Source organism: Spinacia oleracea, chromosome 4, assembly GCF_020520425.1.
Source record: "Spinacia oleracea cultivar Varoflay chromosome 4, BTI_SOV_V1, whole genome shotgun sequence".
Taxonomy (NCBI): Eukaryota; Viridiplantae; Streptophyta; class Magnoliopsida; order Caryophyllales; family Amaranthaceae; genus Spinacia; species Spinacia oleracea.
The window spans coordinates 31,595,184-31,616,604 of NC_079490.1; the positions used below are offsets into that span (position 1 = coordinate 31,595,184).

The window sequence follows — 21,421 nt, forward strand, 5'->3', positions numbered from 1 at the left end:
CATGGTTAACAAATCAACAATGCTCGTCATCAAAAACCAAGAATAAAAACAGTTTCAAATCAAGGGGCACAGGGAAGCATGGTTTTTTTATTTATCGGAACGCATTTGAAAATCGATAAACTACACTAGAAAGAAATAACACATACCTCCCCCAAGCCGAACTCAGCAATGTCCTCAGTGCTTTAAGGAGTAGAGATCGAGGGTGTCAATCTTCGTTGAACCCCTCCGGCTCCAACTCTTATGTGCCTCCCGCAAAGAGATTGGTTAGTAAATAACCAACCAACGAGCGTAGAAGCTTATCATGCGCACTCGCACATCTTTCGTGCAACAAGACATGCACGATAATCAACAACACCATTTGCATGAAATCCCAACGAACTCTATGCCAGTAAGGAGTGGGATGCCTAAAGGAAGAAGAACAAAAATAAAAAACAATAATAAAAGAAGAATAGGAAAAAGAAGAAAAAGAGAAAGTAGGCATACTCTCCTTATGGAAGTTGTTTTTGCGGACTATTGATTCTTCAACATCAATGATCAATGAAATAACTCTCTCTATGTTTTGGAATTCATGGTGGATAGGCTCTTCACCATATAGAGCTCTCTGCAAAGCATCCACCTCTTCTTTGTAAGTACTGTAAGTACCTGCAAAAGATTCACAAAGAGGAACATACTCTATTGGGTCATTGGGCTTTTGATTTTCGTGGGGAGGAGGAAGATCCTCAAGCAAAGGTTTTATGGGGAAAGACAAGGGGAGTGAGACGGTGTAAACGGAGCTAAGAGTAACCCTTCTTGGACTTGGAATATGAGGGGTCGGGGTTGACACAACAACTAGGGTTTTATCAACTTCAACTTCCTCATGGACTTGCTCTATAACATATGGCTTTTCAGTTTCATCAAATCCTTCATCCATTGATTCAAAAGTCACATCATCATCCTCCAACTCATCCTCAACCTCTGTTATACGTTCCTCCCACTCTTGGTTGCCTATGGGTTCACTCATTTGACCCCCATCCCCAACACAACTTGAATCATTATTTTCAATAATTTCTTGAACTTTTCTAAATCTCTCAAGAGTTGCCTTACTAGCTTTAATAATCTCATTAGTAGCCTCTTGAGATCTAGTACACTGAATCTCAATCTCAGAGTTTAATCTTCTTAATTCCTCTAAGAAGCTATCTCTGCTTTCTGATTCGGGTTGAACAGGATTGGGCAAGAGTTCACAATAATACACGGGAAAAGCAACAGTGGAATCATGAGGCAAAGCATTGATATCCATGAAAGGGTTAGATAAGTCATTAGAATAGACATTATTATCATAAACATTAGAATGCACCTCATTATAACAAGCATTCAAGGGAGAGGGGGTAGAAACATGTAGATTATGCTCATAATTTGGATTAGCACATGTAACATGAATGTCCATTTCACGCTCATACAAATCCCTTGCAAACCACATATAGTAATCCCACATATCATCCAAAGACAAGGCTCGAAAATCACCATTAAATCTACTTTCTATCACATTCCTTGTATACTCATTTAAACCACCATAAGCAAAACCACAAGAATCCCAAAGATTAAGATTGTGGTAACCAATAAAATTAATTAGCCTATCGAAATACACCCAAAAAGGCTCATTTACGAATTGAGGGAAAGATTAATAATCCATTTTTTCAGGGGTTGGGGGGGAAAGTTAAAAAAGTTAAAAAAAAATATTAAAAAAATAAAATAAAGAAAATAAAATATATACATGGTCTCTAAGAACTGGAAGTTCTATGAGACTCAAGAAAATAATCTAGATCATAAAATTAATAGCAGAAAACTAAACCGCTTCCTCGGCAACGGCGCCAAAATTTGGCAGGCTAAATCGCACTCCTATCAAAGATAAACCTAACGTTCACCATCTAAAAATATAGCAAGGAAAGCAGGGATCGTATCCACAGGGAAACAATGTTCTTTCTACTATTAATCGGCAATTCTAGACTATTGGGAAACAAGAATATGGATTGATTTATATAATATAACTAGGACGATAATAAAATAGGGAAAAATCAGATATTAAAAGGTCTAGGGCATAGGTTCACCGATGAACAACATTCCAAGATGACAACAATCGATAATAATCAATAAAACAGTTAATTAGACTAGCATGCTCTCTCGAATCGATACTAATCATAGACTTAGAATTAACGGGCTCTCGCTACGTATTAATCCCAATTCCACCTATTGACACAAGCCTAAACATCAAATTGCATCTCTCGAATCTTAATTTGATATTGCGAAACTAATACAATCAAACCTGCGCAAATCTAATTGCAAAGTAAATAGGAGCAATCAATAGGAATTAACAGCTAAACCAACAATCAACAACAATTAATCATCCTCTCACATTCGTTCATGGATTCCAAAACCCTAGAAAATCAACTACTCACACATATTTAAATTAAACCAAATAAACATATTAAATAAAAACATGATTAAAATTGAATAATAAAATAAGGAATAAAGTAATACCTAAAACGAAGAACGAAACGATTAGCTGAAAGTTTGAATCTTTAATTAATTAAAAGTTGAGTGTTTGGAGAATAAAAATTGAAGTTTTAAGCTAAGCAATAATAATAATACGAAGTTCGGAGAGAAACGAACAAAGGAATACGGTTTGGGGCCGAAAACCTGGCACTCCGGTTTGTGAAAACCTGCCGGTTTTCGGTCCTTCCCAGCATAGAAAACCTACAGGTAGCGAAAACCTGGCACCCGGGTTTGTGAAAACCTGCCGGTTTCGCACCTAAAATTAAAATCCTCCTTTTCTCAAAACTTGCCGGTTTTCAGAACCCGGCCGGTTTTCGGTGCAAAACTGCACAAAGTCTCTATCTTCAAAACGTCATAACTCCTTCATTATTTATCGGAATGAGGCAAATGACCACTCGTTGGAAATATCTTGAAATTTAGAATCCAATCAAATTAATATCACTGAATTTGGAGTTGTAGAACTTGAGTTATGATCAAAAGAGTGGACAAGAGTCGCTTTTCTACTTCTTTCACTATTCGATTTGCTTGTTAACTCTTTCAACTCAATGTTTGTGCTCTCGAAAGTACATAATATCTTGTATTGATTCAAATGAGTAGGAAATGAACAAAAATATTCTAATTTCTACAATGATGAACCTGAAACTACAACCACACTAAAAGGAGCACATTAGTACTAAAAATCGCTCCGAAGAGCTCATTTGAGATCAAAAAGTACTAAGGGACGGGGGTAAAAACACTATAAAATATGAACATATCAGAGTGCAACCCAAAAAGACTGCTATGGGGTCCTGCATACAAGAGCGAGGGTCAGTGATGACTATGTAAGGATGGCTGCCGAGATGTATATGAAAAAGTGGGCATTGGATTACGAAGGCAAGAGTCGGAGAATTATGCTTGACCCAACTTTTGCGGTAATTACGCCTTGAATTGAATTGTTACGCCTTAAATCACATTTTTGATTATTTAAATCACACTTTTAAGTTTGAATTATTAAATCACATTTTTAATTATTAAAATCACATTTTTAAGTTTTAGGTGTTTAAGTGACACGCCAGAATATATTTATTGAACATCATTTTATATTACAGATGAGGGTAATTACGAATAAGGATCCTTTTGAACATCTGGAAAAGAAGCACGGCCAACCGCTTCGTGACATAACTGCATCCCAGATTTGTGTGGTATTTTTCCTAGTTTTAACATTCTCCTTTCACATGTTCTCTAAATAAACAAATAACTAATAATTCCTGTGGTAATATGATGGAATCAGATTTTTGTTCCTGTGTTGGACGATGACCATTGGTGGTGTGCTGCATTTGAGTTGAAGGAGAAGACCATATGGTTCATGGATACTATGTACCCAAACCCCGAAGAGAAGCATAAGTCCATTCTAAAAAATATGGTATGTTTTGCTTCCAAAGTTTTTACGCCGATTGTCATTTACAAACTACAATTTCTGGGGTTGATGTGAATGCTTTACATCACAGATCCCGGCCATCGACACGATGTTAAATGTCCATGACCCTCAGTGGGAACTAGGCACAATGGGTAGTTGGGGAAGACAACTAGTCGAGCTTATGAACAACCACTACAAAAAAAAGCTCATATAGCGACGGACCAAATCCGTCTCTAAATTGGTTAAATCCGTCGCTATGTGTGCTTAGGGACGGATTTAGGGACGGATAACGTCCGTTACTAAAAACCTTGTCCCTAATTCAATTTAGGGACCGATTCCATAAAATCCGTATCTAATATTTAGAGACGGATTTATAATATTCAAAAATCCGTATCTAATATTTAGAGACGGATTTTTGAATCCGTCCCTAAATTTAGAGACTGATTTAAAAATCCGTCTCTAAAATTTAGGGACCGATTCAAAAATCCGTCTCTAAAATTTAGGGACGGAATTTGAATCCGTCTCTAAATTTACAAGTAAAAATAATTGCAACCTATTGTTAGATGTTCGGTTCAACTCGGTCCCATTACCGGTTCGAAATCTCGCTTAGGTCAACCCGGTCCAGCTTTGCAAGGGGAAGGGATAAGGGGAATCGAACTTGTGACCTCAAAGTCACGAGGAGAAACTCTAACCAACCACACCAAATACAACTTGTATTCTTCTATGTGTGAAATTGATAATAAGTAAAAGAAATATTAGAAACGGATCTAAAAAACTCGTCTCTAAACTAGGGACGGATTTAACATTCCGTCTCTAAATTAGGGACGGATTTAAAATTCTATCTCTAATTTAGAGAATTTGCTAAAACACATTAGGGACAGATTTTAAAATTCGCTCTCTAATTTAGATCTAACTTTCTACGAAGAGTCTATGAGAAATTGCTAGTGGATTTTACATTTTGAAATTGCTAAAACACATTAGGGACGAATTTTGAAATCCGTTCCTAACTTAGAGACGGATTTTGGAATCCGTCCCTAACTTAGAGACGGATTTTGGAATCCGTCCCTAACGTAGAGACGGATTTCAAAATCCGTCCCTAACCTAGAGACGGATTTGAAATCCGTCCCTACCTTAGAAACGGATTTGAAATTCGTCCCTAAATTAGAGACGGATTTTGAAATCCGTCCCTAAATTAGAGACGGATTTATAAATCCCTCGATAAAAGTATCGACGGATTTCCAAAATCCGTCTCTAAATAAATTTAGAGACAGATGTTGAATATTCCGTCTCTAAATTAGAAACGGATATAAATCCGTCTCTATATATCCGTTGCTATACGAGATTTTTTTTGTAGTGAACACCGACAAGTATGTGAACCAGTGGACCGATGATTCATTCTATGTGTCATTTCAATTTTATTTCCCCGTTTAATCACAACTGGTTTTTTTGCAGTCATAGCTGCGGCGTACTAATGTTGGGATGGATAAAGTCATCGGCCGCTCGTATCGTATCAAAATATGGAATGGTAAGTGGCTTTGTATTTTTCCCTCATATAGCTAGCCTACAAACTATTGCTCCTTATTACCATTCATTCATCGTTGTAGGAAAATATTGTTATGGCTCGAAAAGCGCTACTAATGGACGACTTTGTCTCGGAATTTAATGAAGCAAAGGATGAAGCATTGTCAGCAATCACCTGTACTTGAAAGGCATCTGATTCGTAGTAATATTATGTAACTGTTGGAAACTGTTTTATTAGCCGGATTATCTAATGTTTAAGATTTTAGTCGGATTTTTTGGTGGTAATGTTTACTGCTTTTGGATAATTAACTTCATTTGGGATAGTTTACTGCTTTGCGGATAATTTAGGTCTACTTTTCCTAATATCTAAGGGCCTTGTTAGTTGATTTTGGATTATTATCGTTTACTTAACTCTTTGTAAGTGTTTTATTGTGTATTTGCCTATTATATAAGTCACTATGTGGTGGTACCAAATAAGAAGTGTACCAAGTTTGGCCACTTTAATATCTTATTATCACCACCAAAAGTGTAGCAAATATGATGGGTCGGGTCAAATGAAAATGTAAGTTGACTTGAAGTCGAAGTTCTGGCTACATGTAATGTTCCAAATTTGATGTTCTGGCTAAATGTAATGTACATAAAATGTGCCAAAAGTCGAGAATTTCTGGCTACATGTAATGTACCAAATTCGAAGTTCTGGCAACATGAAACGTACCAAAGTCAAAGTTCTGGCAAAATGCATTGTACCAAACTTGAATTTAGGACTACATGAAGTGTACCAAAGCTTAGTTGGCAAATGTCATAGTCATACCAAAGATGACAAATGCCATACTCACTCATAACAAAGTTGACAAATGTCATACTCATACCAAAGTTGACCTGCATTTCACTACCTGTGTTCATTTTTCTGATTTACCTGTGTTCATTTATCTGATTTCATACATAACTACAAATCAGAGATCTTAATTGCATAAATATCTTATTTCTACCTGTTCATTCCTTTAAAACAAAAGACCCCATAGTTCACAGCAGAAATATAAACATACAACATCAAATGTTGGTCATAAACTACTTAAGTTTCCAAACAAACTTCCAAACTAAGTACCAGAATTCAAATGCAACAGAGTTGCCGAAATACAGAACTGTATACCAAGTACATCCAAAAATATAAGTACAAGCACGTAAACACGGTCTACACACGGACTTGCCTCCCACAAATAAGGTCGTAGACCTCAGATCTCCTCATATTCAAATCGCACAAGATGTCATCAACAACAAGTGATACCCTTGCATCCTCTATTGCACCCTGATGATGATAAGATAGCAAATAAATATGATAGCATAACTACAGACTATTGTTTTGAAAAACACACACAACTAAACACATGGAACTAAATGAACGTACCGGTTAGAGTGTGGCAGAAATTTTGTTGCGTTGGACTATGTCCTTTATCCATGCTAGCATTACAATACAACTTGACACACTGCATTACCAGTGTTTGACAGTGATCAAACCATATAATCCATATATAAACAAACCAACTTATATTTACGCGAAGCGATTGCGTTGGGTTACTTACTCATCGCTCGGTGGGACAGAAACAAGGTCAACCCCCCATCCACTCAGTCCATCCTTTACCCATGACTCGTCTTTAGAGTAAAACAGGGTGTCCAAGTACTTCAACTACAAGAATAACAAGTCAATCATATGTATGAAATGTATGCGATAATTATTAAATGTTTTTACATACAATCATTACCATGTGGCTAATTAGACGACCGTGCTCAGACAAAGGCTCGTCTGATGTAGGATCAAGGACCTAAATCCGCTTATCCTTCATGGATAATGCAACACAATACCAACGTCTGTGCGGTGGAAGTGTGAAGTACATGTGCAACACGGGTACTACAACCTGGCATAAATTGCAAAATAGAAATGATAAGTTAAATGTTAAATTATAAATTTACATATAATTATCACAAATGTATTTAATTTAGAATGTGAGTAATTATGCATACCACAAACTGAAGGAAATAATGCCCTTGGTCCAAGTATGCATTCAATGATAAGTCTAATAAATGCGGTTCAGTATTAATTAACAAGTTAATAATTCAGTGAGATCAAGTGAGCTGAATGCCTAGCTAGAGGCCGCTTCAGTTCAAGTGGAATTAATGATATTAATCCACAGCTTACTCTTGACTGAACCCGTAGGGTCACACAAATAGTACGTAAACGGATCAAGTATTTAATGGCATTAAATACTCCATCTATGGATATTCGGAATCGACGGATCTTGGTTTCAGTGGGAGCTGAGATCGTCACAGGCAAGAAATGAATACTCCGGAAACGATGATATTGCCGGAAACGGAAATATGGATCGTGTCGGAAATATAAATATTATCCAAGTCGTAGATGTTACCGGAAACGGAAACATGGTACGTATCGGAAAATATTATCGGAAATAGAAATATTGCCGGAATCGGAAATATTGCCGGAAACGGAAATATTGTCTGAATCGGAAATATTATCGGAATCGGAAAATAATTCCGGAAACGGAAATATTAAATATTTGTTCGAAACGAAAATTAATTCCGGAATCGGAAATGTTAAATATTGTTCGTATCGGAAATGAATTCCGGAATCGGAAAATTAATCGGAAGCGCGTCGTACGAATTAGCATCGGACGAGCTTGCTAGACGAAGGCCCAGCACGAAGCCAGGCCCACGTCCAGCAAGGGAAACGCGCGCCACAACACGCCAGCCCAAGGCTGCGCCAGGCCCACCGCAAGGCAGGCCCAGCGCGCGCCCAAGGCTGCGGCAGTCGTGGGCTGCGATGCTCGGGCTGTGCGCGCGCACGCATAGCGCCCCTCGTGGGCTGCTGTGTGTGCGTGGGTGTTTGTGTTCACATACGAAACCTAAAACGTACAGGATTCGTTTAATGATTGAATTCCTAATTCTATTTGATAAATTAATTAAATAAGAGTTTCATTAGGATTCTAATTTAATTAATTCGTATCCTAATTCGATTCCAATTCTCTTTCCATACCCCTATAAATATGTGGCCTGGGTTCACAATTTATAACGAGTTTTCAAGTATTCAAAGTGAGTTTTTGAGAGAAAAATTCAGACACATTCCTTGCCTAAAAGTGCCGAAATTTTTAGTACCTTAAGGGCGATTCTAGTTGGTCAATCTTAAGGCGGATCCGGACGTGCTGTGGACTATCTACAGAGGGACGACACTTGGAGTCCTAAAGACTTGTTCTTGTTCGGTTCGGGCGCAGCTAGGGAAGGCACGCAACAAAGAGTATGCATCTAAACTATGCTATATGATTATGTGTAAATAATATGTATTCCTGGCTAAATGGTTTTTCCGCATGATTTATGAATAGTCATATGTATCATAACCTAACAGTGGTATCAGAGCCTCTTATTATTTTCATAATCTAAATTGCATGAACATGGTTAAATATTACAAATTTGCAAGAATTTAAAGGGGTGATTAATTTTCGTAATTGTTAATTAATTGCAAATTGCGTTTATTTAATTATACGTACGCAGTTTTTCGGCAGTTTCTTCGTTACTCATCCAAATCGAGTGATTTTTGTGTCAATCCCGCATGTAAAAGATATTCTAAAATTTTGACAAAAAAAGTTTTTTTCTGCCGAACCCAGAATTCTCAAATTCGAAGCCTAACTATGAATTTTCGAAGGTTTTAGTTTTTCGAATGCAAAATTTCGTAAATTTAAGATGTTAAATTAAATATTTGCGATTCTTGTTGATAAATCTTGAATTTTTGATTGACCTACTGTATATGTTTAACAAGTTTGAATGCCTAGCCTTGTTAATTATGCAATCTAATTTGTAATTATGATTAATTTGTTGAAAATTAGAATAATTTAGAATTAATTTGATTTTCATAATTAATTATAATTTAATTAGATACCTATGATTAAAAACCACCATAAAAATTGTAAATTTATGATAAATTTTAAATTTTTATGACCTAGACTTGAATCCATGTTAATCGGAAATCAATTGAATAATAAATTTTCGATTTTTCGCCCTAAAATTATGAAATTAATATTAATTTATTAATTTGTCATTAATTTTAAATATAAATTTTTTAAATTTTATGCGATTCGTTCATATAACTTGCACGCACAAAGCAATGGACGCTAAGTGTTACCCTTAAGGAGTGTTGTATAGTGCGGGCATGCGACGACGAGCAAGGGAGCTCGTCGCCCATGCGGCACGAATGCAATGAGCAAGGGCATGGTGCACGAGCACAAGGCAGCAGCCCTGCCTTGTGTCGTGGGCTACGAGCAATGGACGAATGGGCATGGGCGAAGGCAAGGCACGGCAGTCACGTGTGGGCAGCAAGCGAGCTGCGCCACAACGCGCACTGCCTCGCGCAAGCGCGCGCAGCCTCGCGCGCAGCGAGCGCAAGCTCGCGTGCCACGAGTGCTGCGCCTAGCGTCACTGCCTCGCGCAAGTGCGCGCAGCCTCGCGCGCAGCGAGCGCAAGCTCGCGTGCCAGGAGTGCTGCGCCCAGCGTCGATGCCTCGCGCAGCGAGAGCTGGCTCGCGCACATCGAGCGCTGGCGAGCGCGCACATCGAGCGCTGGCGAGCGCGCACATCGAGCGCTGGCGAGCGCGCATAGCGAGCGATGTCTCGCGTGCATCGAGCGCTGGCGCGCGCGCAGCGAGCACCAACTCGCGCGATTGCTTGCGAAGGGTAGAAGCAGCAGCTATGCGACACAGCGCATGGGCTGCGCGCACATGGCCAGCGATGGCTGTGTGCGTGTGGCCCATGGGCGTGCGATGCGTAGGGTGTTTGCGTTACGATTAGATCGTTTTGAATGTTTAATTTGAAAATTTCAGTTCACGTAATTTTAATTAATTTTAAAATTAATAATTTAAATTATTTTCTTGGATTTTAATTTTTAATATTATAATTATAATAAATGTTATTTATTCTAATTATTTTACTAAAATTAAAATCATGAATTAATTTAAATGCGACTGAAATTAAATTAAACTTTTTGGATTCAATTATAAATTTATATGAGCTTTAAATTTTAATTAAATTTGTATGTTTCCGGTTAGACTAGAAATGCATATGAATTTATTGGTTTAAGTGGGAGCGCTTTTTAGTCATAAACTCTTGATTAGGTCTACAAATCCTTAAGGTTAAAACAACTTGATTAGAATTAATAAGGACTGAATAATTGGTAGATTATTGGTGCCCTTGATTAATTGCTGCAAATGTTTACGTGATGCATAATGTGTTTTACTAACCAGCTATGTGGGCCATTCATGATAATGAATGGGTGAATGGTATATATTGTATATGTACTGTTTTGCAGGTTATGAAGTGACTAGTATGGCCCAAATAGGATAGAAAATATGGTCTGCGTACCATTAATTTGAATGTAATTGGTCTAAAGTACCAAAGTTATTTTTCAATTCAAATATGGTCTGCGAACCATCAAATAGTTGTAATTAGTTATAGCTTATCCTATTTGAAGAAAATGGTGCCTCCCACGGAGATTTTCAAGACGGACTTTGAAGTCAAAGCTTCAAGATGAAGTCGGGCCATACTAGATCACAAATATCTTATGCATGTTTTAAGTTATTTATTGTTTTAAATATGTCTTAAAATGCATGAGATCAAAAGCTTGATTATGTTGCATGATTAAGGATTTTAGTTCACTTAAAATCTAACCAACATAGTAAGAGCCTTAAGTTCCAAACTTAAAAATTGAGTTAAAAGGTGCCATGCCAAAATATACACTTGCTTGGATATCCTTTACATCAATCTAGTAATAGTTTTCGCTCAGCGAGGTGTTACTTATTGGTCCTAAAGGGGCAAGGTACACAAATAATTGTGAGTACATGTTAGTTTTGGTGAAACTCAACGATATAAGTAAGGAGTCCTTTTATGTCGTGGCAAATTCGATAGGTTTACCTAATAAGTTCTTAGACGTACCTATCAACCAAGAATAGTTTCTAGACTATTAGCAAAAGGCTTTTGCTTACCTAAGATGTTTTAGGATTAAGTCGACAAACTGTGCTTAGTTCTTCAATGATTTTAGGATCTTGGAATCATTTTATTCACACCTTCCGGAACACATAATTTGAATAAAATGCTTAATAAACATTGAATTATGCATGTATTCTAGAATTTAAGTTTATTAAGAGAAACTGTGAATGGTTATTTATTTGTTTATTCTTTTCAATTGTAGTTTTTAATATGGCAAACAACAATTCATTCAACATTCGATCAATTCTCGAAAAGGAGAAGTTGAACGGGAAAAACTTCCTTGACTGGCAAAGGAACTTGCAAATAGTTCTTATGCAGGAAGAAAAGGAGTATGTCCTAGATGAGGCGATGCCCGAAGCCGCAGGCGACGGGGTCACTCAGGCAGCCCTCAATCGTTGGATTGATGCTAACAAGGATGTGAAATGTCTAATGCTCGCCACCATGAGTGCGGATCTGCAGAAAACGTTCATCAACTCAGATGCTTTCACAATCATCAGTGAGTTGAAGAACATGTTCCAAGATCTGGCTCGAGTCGAAAGATTCGAGACTCATAGGCAAATTCTTGAGACCAAGCTTAAGAAAGGCGAGCCCGTAAGTCCACATGTTCTCAAAATGATTGGACTCATTGAGAATATGAGTCGGCTGGATCAGCAATTTTCTCAGGAAATGGCTATAGACACCATCCTCCATTCTCTTCATAGCGGGTATGATCAGTTCAAACTGAACTACAGTATGAATAGTCTGGACAAAACGCTCACTGAGCTTCACGGTATGCTGAAGACCGCTGAAAAGACGCTCAAAAGTGATAAGCAGGATGTGCTTATGGTGCGTGGGGGCAAGTTCAAGAAATCTGGAAAGAAGAGGAATGCTAAGAAAGGTGGCGACAAGGCCAGCCCAACTAAGCAAACTGGCGCCAAATCTGTAAAGAGGAAGGTCAGTCAACCCACTTCTGAATCCGAATGCTTCTACTGCAAGAAGAAGGGGCATTGGAAGAGAGATTGCTTGAAGCTAAAGGAAGATCAGAAGAACGGAACAGTCGTTCCATCTTCAGGTATTTTCGTTATAGACTGTATACTTGCTAATTCAACTTCTTGGGTATTAGATACAGGTTGTGGCTCACACTTATGTTCCAATCCACAGGGACTAAGAAGAAGTAGAAAGTTAAGCAAGGGTGAAGTCGACCTACGAGTGGGAAATGGAGCACGGATTGCTGCATTAGCTGTAGGAACTTACTATTTGTCGTTGCCCTCCGGGCTAGTTTTGGAACTGGAAGAATGTTTCCATGTTCCAAGTCTTACTAAAAACATCATTTCAGTTTCTTGCTTAGATGCTAAGGGATTTTCTTTTTTAATAAAAGACCATAGTTGTTCGTTTTATTTTAAAGAGATGTTTTATGGATCTGCTAGATTAGTCAATGGACTTTATTTATTAGATCACGACAAACAAGTATATAACATAAATACCAAAAAGGCCAAAAAGGATGATTCAGATCTCACCTATCTGTGGCATTGTCGATTAGGCCATATAAACTTGAAACGCTTAGAAAGACTTCAAAAGGAAGGAATTCTAGAACCATTTGACTTAAAGGATTATGGTAAATGTGAATCATGTTTACTTGGCAAAATGACAAAGCAACCTTTCTCTAAAGTTGGAGAAAGAGCAAAATGAACTATTGGGTTTAATCCATACAGATGTATGTGGACCAATGAGTACAAATGCTAGAGGTGGTTTCAGCTACTTTATCACTTTCACTGATGACTTCAGTAGGTATGGTTATGTCTACCTAATGAAGCATAAGTCTGAATCCTTTGAAAAATTCAAGGAATTTCAGAGTGAAGTAGAGAATCAATTAGGCAAGAAGATTAAGGCACTGCGGTCTGATAGAGGCGGTGAATATCTGAGCTATGAATTTAATGACCATCTGAAAGAATGTGGAATTATATCAGAATTGACTCCTCCTGGAACACCACAATGGAACGGTGTGTCAGAACGGAGGAACAGAACCTTGCTAGACATGGTCAGGTCAATGATGGGTCAGGCCGAACTTCCATTAGAATTTTGGGGACATGCACTAAATACAGCTGCACTCACTATAAATAGAGCTCCGTCTAAAGCTGTCGAAAAGACTCCATACGAATTATGGTTTGGAAAGCCTCCAAATGTGTCTTTTCTTAAGATTTGGGGATGTGAAGTATACGTCAAACGATTAATTTCAGACAAACTTCATCCAAAATCTGACAAATGTATCCTTGTGGGCTATCCAAAGGAAACAAAGGGGTATTACTTCTACAATACATCTGAGAACAAAGTGTTTGTTGCTCGAGATGGTGTCTTTTTGGAAAAGGATCACATTTCCAAAATGACAAGTGGGAGAAAAGTAGACCTCGAAGAAATTCGAGTCGAACAACAAACTCTAGAGAATGCTCAAGATGACATTCAGGATGAAACTCAGAGATCTTTAGAAGAATCTGGTGAGACTCATGGTCAATCTAGAAATGTTACCCCGCGTAGATCGCAAAGATATAGATCTCAACCGGAAAGGTACTTAGGTATTTTGACGAACGAGAGCTATGACGTTCTATTACTTGAAAGTGATGAACCTGCGACTTACAAGCAAGCTATGACGAGCCCTAGCTCCAAGCAATGGCAAGAAGCCATGCAATCTGAATTAGACTCCATGTCTGAAAACCAAGTATGGGATTTGGTCGATTTGCCAGATGGCTACCAAGCCATTGGAAGCAAATGGGTTTTCAAACTGAAAAAGGACAAGGATGGGAAACTTGAAGTTTTCAAAGCTAGATTGGTTGCAAAAGGTTACAGGCAAGTCCACGGTGTGGATTACGATGAAACCTTTTCACCAGTTGCAATGCTAAAGTCTATTCGAATAATGTTAGCAATCGCTGCATATTACGATTACGAAATATGGCAGATGGATGTCAAAACTGCTTTCTTAAACGGCGTTTTAACAGAAACTGTGTTTATGACACAGCCTGAAGGTTTTGAGGATCCAAAGAATGCTAAAAAGGTATGCAAGCTAAAGAAGTCAATCTACGGATTGAAGCAGGCATCCAGGAGCTGGAATATACGTTTTGATGAAGCAGTCATTGACTTTGGTTTCATCAAGAACGCGGACGAATCTTGTGTATACAAGAAGGTCAGTGGGAGCAAAATTGCTTTCCTAGTATTATATGTCGACGACATATTGCTTATCGGAAATGACATTCCTATGTTGAACTCTGTCAAGATTTGGCTTGGGAAATGTTTTTCGATGAAGGATCTAGGAGAAGCACAGTACATATTGGGCATCAAGATTTACACAGATAGATCTAAAAAGATGATTGGACTTAGTCAAAGCACTTATATCAATAAGGTGCTTGATAGGTTCAAGATGGCGGACTCCAAGCGAGGCTACCTACCCATGTCTCATGGAATGACTCTAAGCAAGACTCAGTGCCCAAAAACACTTGATGAGCGTAGACGAATGAATGGGATTCCATATGCATCATTGATTGGTTCAATAATGTATGCTATGATATGTACACGCCCGGATGTTGCGTACGCACTCAGTGCTACGAGCAGATACCAGTCAGACCCAGGAGAGGCGCATTGGACTGCTGCCAAGAATATTCTAAAGTACCTGAAAAGGCGCAAAGATGACTTCCTGGTCTATGGTGGAGATGATGAATTAATTGTTAAAGGCTATACGGACGCAAGTTTCCAAACCGACAAAGATGATTTCAGATCACAGTCTGGGTTTGTCTTCTGCCTCAACGGAGGAGCAGTAAGCTGGAAAAGTGCTAAGCAAAGCACCATTGCGGATTCTACAACTGAAGCGGAGTACATTGCTGCACATGAAGCAGCAAAGGAAGCTATATGGCTAAGGAAGTTCATAGGAGAACTTGGTGTAGTCCCCTCCATTAAAGGACCAATAGCCCTGTATTGTGATAATAACGGAGCTATTGCACAGGCAAAAGAGCCTAGACACCACCAGAGAGTCAAGCATGTACTTCGTAGATTTCACCTTCTACGAGAGTTCGTTGAAAGAAAAGAAGTCGAGATAAGCAAAATTGGAACTGATGACAACATATCAGATCCATTAACTAAACCTCTGCCGCAGGCGAAGCACAACTCGCACACTGCAGCTATGGGAATCAAGCATATTGGAGAATGGCTTTGATGTCTCTGTTTAATGTTTTAAAGTTTTAGAGTTTAAATCTTTGTAAAACATTATTGGTTAATCATTCACAATAAATGAAAAGAATTCATTTTTCCATTTAATTTGTGGTTTATTAAATGATAAGTCCCTTCAATTTGACGATATATTCAAGATAGACTGTCAGGACCAGTCCTGTGACTAAGAAATGTCTATCAAGTGAACTTGAATGTCAAAGGTTGAAAATGGTCCCTAGTCGGAGTTTTCTATAAAATTGGACGCATAGAAAACATTAGACGATTAGAATGCAAGATGACTAGTAGTTCTGTTTCTTGAACTATGTGGACATGGCAATGTCATAATCATTTGCATAGATACTTACTTTGGGAAGACTAGTATCGGACAAGACCTATGAAACTTTACTGTAAGAGATGAAAATCTGTCATAAGTAAATTTCATTAAAATTATTAGACACTAAATCCTCAATACCTGAGTGATTTGAGATTACTTGTTTGAGAACTGGTTGCTTTGACGTTGACCAACCGTCGCACCGTAAAAGGAGGCTATAAAGGCAACGCTCAGGTAATCACCTATCAAACGAAGTCTAATCTCAAGATCGCAAGATTGGGATTGTCCTCCCACAAATCGGGATGAGATGCTTAAAAGTTGTACAAGGCCACTCGGAGAGCTAGAAACTGTGAAATGCATGGCCGTGCTCGGATGAATCATAGGCTATGATTATCTGTTTATTTGATCAGTTGAACTCTGAAACCGAGGAACACCTCTGGACATAATAAGGATGACAACTCTTACCTTATGTTCAAGAGCAAGCATCGAGCGACAAAGGAATTAGGAAATGCACACTTGTCCCTAAGGACAAGTGGGAGACTGAAGGAAATAATGCCCTTGGTCCAAGTATGCATTCAATGATAAGTCTAATAAATGCGGTTCAGTATTAATTAACAAGTTAATAATTCAGTGAGATCAAGTGAGCTGAATGCCTAGCTAGAGGCCGCTTCAGTTCAAGTGGAATTAATGATATTAATCCACAGCTTACTCTTGACTGAACCCGTAGGGTCACACAAATAGTACGTAAACGGATCAAGTATTTAATGGCATTAAATACTCCATCTATGGATATTCGGAATCGACGGATCTTGGTTTCAGTGGGAGCTGAGATCGTCACAGGCAAGAAATGAATACTCCGAAAACGATGATATTGCCGGAAACGGAAATATGGATCGTGTCGGAAATATAAATATTATCCAAGTCGTAGATGTTACCGGAAACGGAAACATGGTACGTATCGGAAAATATTATCGGAAATAGAAATATTGCCGGAATCGGAAATATTGCCGGAAACGGAAATATCGTCTGAATCGGAAATATTATCGGAATCGGAAAATAATTCCGGAAACGGAAATATTAAATATTTGTTCGAAACGAAAATTAATTCCGGAATCGGAAATGTTAAATATTGTTCGTATCGGAAATGAATTCCGGAATCGGAAAATTAATCGGAAGCGCGTCGTACGAATTAGCATCGGACGAGCTTGCTAGACGAAGGCCCAGCACGAAGCCAGGCCCACGTCCAGCAAGGGAAACGCGCGCCACAACACGCCAGCCCAAGGCTGCGCCAGGCCCACCGCAAGGCAGGCCCAGCGCGCGCCCAAGGCTGCGGCAGTCGTGGGCTGCGATGCTCGGGCTGTGCGCGCGCACGCATAGCGCCCCTCGTGGGCTGCTGTGTGTGCGTGGGTGTTTGTGTTCACATACGAAACCTAAAACGTACAGGATTCGTTTAATGATTAAATTCCTAATTCTATTTGATAAATTAATTAAATAAGAGTTTCATTAGGATTCTAATTTAATTAATTCGTATCCTAATTCGATTCCAATTCTCTTTCCATACCCCTATAAATATGTGGCCTGGGTTCACAATTTATAACGAGTTTTCAAGTATTCAAAGTGAGTTTTTGAGAGAAAAATTCAGACACATTCCTTGCCTAAAAGTGCCAAAATTTTTAGTACCTTAAGGGCGATTCTAGTTGGTCAATCTTAAGGCGGATCCGGACGTGCTGTGGACTATCTACGGAGGGACGACACTTGGAGTCCTAAAGACTTGTTCTTGTTCGGTTCGGGCGCAGCTAGGGAAGGCACGCAACAAAGAGTATGCATCTAAACTATGCTATATGATTATGTGTACATAATATGTATTCCTGGCTAAATGGTTTTTCCGCATGATTTATGAATTGTCATATGTATCATAACCTAACACAAACATTTCCCGAATGACGAGGTTTTCAAAGGGGGCACCGAATGGGACTACAAGAGACTGAGGGGGTTCGTTTGTTTGTACCTTAACCTGCCACAATTAGAAGGTGTACCAATTAGCTCAAGATACGTTTACATAAATATGATCAGATCATGATAACATAGATGAGAAATACGTATGAATACTAACCCCGAAACCAGGTTCAAGCATTACACTTCGTCCTCTACCGACACCCAATTCTGCCTTCCACCTGCTAGTATACATCTTACTAGCCACTTTGACGTATTCTATCCCCGCATACTCATCCATTGCTACCATTCGATACATCTGATATTTGCTTAGACATAAACCATCGAACTCAATCAACTCTGGTCCTTCATCCCTGCATATATTGATCAATTGAAGAATAATCAACTATCGTATTCCAAGTTAAAAATTATAAACATTAACAAAATACATTCATAATCCCCTTATAATTTACTAAAAACTTTGACATTTACTTGCTATTTCCCTGGCACTCCTTGATGAAAGCAACCAATTCCTTCTCCATATCAGTTCGACTCTTCCGGGAGCTCCTAAGACCTGGAACTCCCTTTAAAATTTCAGTGGTGATTACCTGTGAAAATAAGATATGTATATCCCAGCATTAAAATTCTCTAAGATAAGTATATATTGGATTGTTCATTGACAGTAGTGTAAGAAAATGTACCGGCTTCTGAGCAGGAGATTGTACTTCAGTCTGTAGCGCGGTCATAGATTTCGTAGGGACAGAACAATCAAAGGAAGAGGGAGCCATAAATCCAAGAACATCTGAGGTAACCGCAGAAGAAGGACCAGGGGTTATAGGATCACTCACCAAAACTGGAGAGACTGGAGTGGAAGGAGGAGGGAACCCAAAGCCTCGGGTGCCAAAACCCCGAGCTGAACCAAAGGCCGGTGCAAAACCCACCGGCGACGGAACTCCAAACTGCTGTGCAGTGGCCGTAGGAATTGTGGTCGACCTCATTGTCTGCGTACCTCTGAGAGCAGGGAAAACAGCCACACCACCCACACTACCACCACTTGTACCTCCACTTTGAGTGTCCTTCAACCCACTATCTTGTTCCCTCACCCCTACTATTCTTGACAAATCAAGTTTCATACTTCTTGAAATCTCTCCTTGGTTATGCATTTGCTCCTCGATTCTCTCAAATCGGCTTGTTAAAACATTCAGAACCTATATACAAATTTTTTTCCAAGCACACAATCAGAATATCTAGTGCGCGCGCGGGACAGATGCCAGAAACTTATAAACTAATCAACTAATAATCTAATTAAACCAAATTGGATTAGACACAATAGATTTAACCTCTTTTGCAATGTAGGAACCCCGCATATCTCTTGGCAATCGAGCATGGTGTCTCTCGCCGTAAGCAACATCAACAGACTGGTTGTGGAACATCAAAATAAAACATCAGTCCATATATGAATGAATCATTATACTGCTGAATCACTACTCACACAACATGAATTTTTGGTATTCCATCTCACCTGAGTTCTTCCATAGTCACCTCCAGCTTTCTTGTCTGCCTCTATCAGGGCATCGACATCAGATTGGGACCACACAGCCACCCTCGGCATAACACACCATTGCCTAGGAACAACATTCAGGTGGTCCAGGTAGAACGCCTACAACATTAACCAACTTGCTTCAGAATCAAATAAGAGCTTTGCAAAATTATACACAATAAATATAAATATTTTCAGTAATACCAACCGTCAAAAATAGGCTGCAGCCCCCCAATCCAGAAACAACTCCATGCTGATCAAACTGATGTGCAAACATTTTGCACCATATCTTTAGCCACTCTAAACAGAACGTGCACCAATCATATGAATTTGACTCCGGTGCTACCGATGCGGCAGGTAACAACCTTCCCGCCAAGGTAAACCCGTCTGTGCTTGGGCACAACACCAGCTCCAGTATAACAATCATAAAGGCTATTCTAAATTCAAATTCCTCCTCCCTTGTTACAATTGGGACAATAGTATCCACCGCCTTACCCTGTCCATCCCTCATCCCAACTGCAAATTCCCAAGCTTTCTGAACAGAAACCCCACCACTATCCCCATACATCTGAACAATATGGTCTGCTATATTCCTATGGCGTGTGTCTAGGTTGCCATTAAGAGATGGTACAGGCTGAGTACCCATAGGCAGCCCCAAAACGCAGTTAAATTGGATGGGATCCAGGCTGAATTCCATATCGCCCCCACCATAGAACACCCCATTAGCACCATCTACCCTGGTCACTAACCAGTAGGCAAATTCCGGGGACAGGTTGCGCAGTTTCACGGTGAGGAGGGCTCCAAACCCCATTTTTCTAACTAAATCCCTTCGACTGTCATCCAACAGTGACAACAACTTTGAAAACACCTCAATCCTATCATTCTCATGCATGCCTTTCCTCAGCCTGGTGGACACAACAGTCTCCGATTTCTTCACCTGAGCACTTACACTCAACTAAGATGCATACAACAATGCCACTCAATCAAAACCATGTAAGAATTGATCATAAACATTTGTTCTGAGTAATGTACATTCAATCAAAAACTAGATATCCATGAAATAGGTAGTTAACAATTCAACAAACCTTCGGTCTAATAGTAGTGGTTCCGTTATGAATACTAACGACGTCCTCGTCATCGTTGCTCTCTGTACGTGGCTCCTCCTCTCCACTAGTCTCCGCATCATAGAATTTTCTCTTCTTTCCACTGGAAGAACCTTCCACTGCCTTTAGCCCACATGCAGTTGTTCTCTACACCCACAACACAACAAGTTTACTTATGTCTGAATATTAAAAATAGAATTGGATTAGAATTGGATTCTTCTATTTAATACAATAGCATTCTTGTACTAATTACCGTTCGTGCTCTTGCCCTTGTAGACACGCCCTTTCCCTTAACAACGACTTCCTCTGTTTTTTTGTCCTTTGGAAGTGGAGCATTACGTTTACCCATTTTCCTACAAAATTATAAAACTTAATGACTACAATAACAACGTAAACTAAACACAAGAAATTCACAACATTCAAAAACTTCACAATGCAATTACTTTCTTTTTAAAATGCACACATATAAACATCCACACATAATTAGACCAGTAATTAGACCCATTTTGGTACAAATCTACCAATTCAAATCTCATTTGCGATACCAAACTGTCAAACACTTTCAATACCATTTTAGGATCAATATAAAATTATGATCCTTTTTAAAAATAATTCTATATTTTAAGTACTATTCTCCATATTATCAACACTATTTCTAACAAATTTCCAAAATTTAGGCGACATCAAATATACCAAATTTGTTCAAATATCAAAACCCAGTTACAAAACAACCATTATTCATAATCCCAATTCCACCAACAGCCTACAAAACCCTAAACAAATATTAAAAAACGATTATTAATAAACGAACAAAAACATGCAGCAATTAAACCAGAAACCCTAACTAACTGAAAATCA

The 21,421-nt window shown here is 38.8% G+C and overlaps 1 protein-coding gene and 1 long non-coding RNA gene across 2 annotated transcripts; both read right to left on the bottom strand.

Annotated features, from left to right (window-relative positions):
• Window positions 1–6,467: 6,467 nt before the first annotated feature.
• LOC130472008 (uncharacterized) lies at window positions 6,468–7,346 on the bottom strand. Its single transcript, XR_008932227.1, has 4 exons — window positions 7,207–7,346; window positions 7,027–7,130; window positions 6,852–6,930; window positions 6,468–6,752 (listed from the first exon to the last, which is right to left on the bottom strand). It is a non-coding gene; the product is annotated as an uncharacterized lncRNA (long non-coding RNA).
• A 6-nt stretch (window positions 7,347–7,352) lies between these two features.
• LOC110801098 (uncharacterized) lies at window positions 7,353–21,135 on the bottom strand. The gene is made up of 11 exons (XM_056841560.1): window positions 21,053–21,135; window positions 20,817–20,916; window positions 20,546–20,710; window positions 19,669–20,415; window positions 19,443–19,580; window positions 19,261–19,338; window positions 18,622–19,128; window positions 18,413–18,528; window positions 18,102–18,294; window positions 17,914–18,002; window positions 7,353–7,359 (listed from the first exon to the last, which is right to left on the bottom strand). Exons 1-11 carry the CDS (start codon window positions 21,133–21,135, stop codon window positions 7,353–7,355), a joined length of 2,223 nt encoding a protein of 740 aa, XP_056697538.1.
• Between the last annotated feature and the right edge of the window lie 286 nt (window positions 21,136–21,421).

Coding starts and splice junctions, on each gene's coding strand:
- LOC110801098 (XM_056841560.1), bottom strand. CDS start 21,135: ATGGTATTGAAAGTGTTTGACAGTTTGGTATCGCAAATGAGATTTGAA. Junction 20,416..20,545: donor CCACTACTATTAGACCGAAG/GTTTGTTGAATT, acceptor TATGCATCTTAG/TTGAGTGTAAGTGCTCAGGT. Junction 18,003..18,101: donor TGCTTGAACCTGGTTTCGGG/GTTAGTATTCAT, acceptor TAATTGTGGCAG/GTTAAGGTACAAACAAACGA.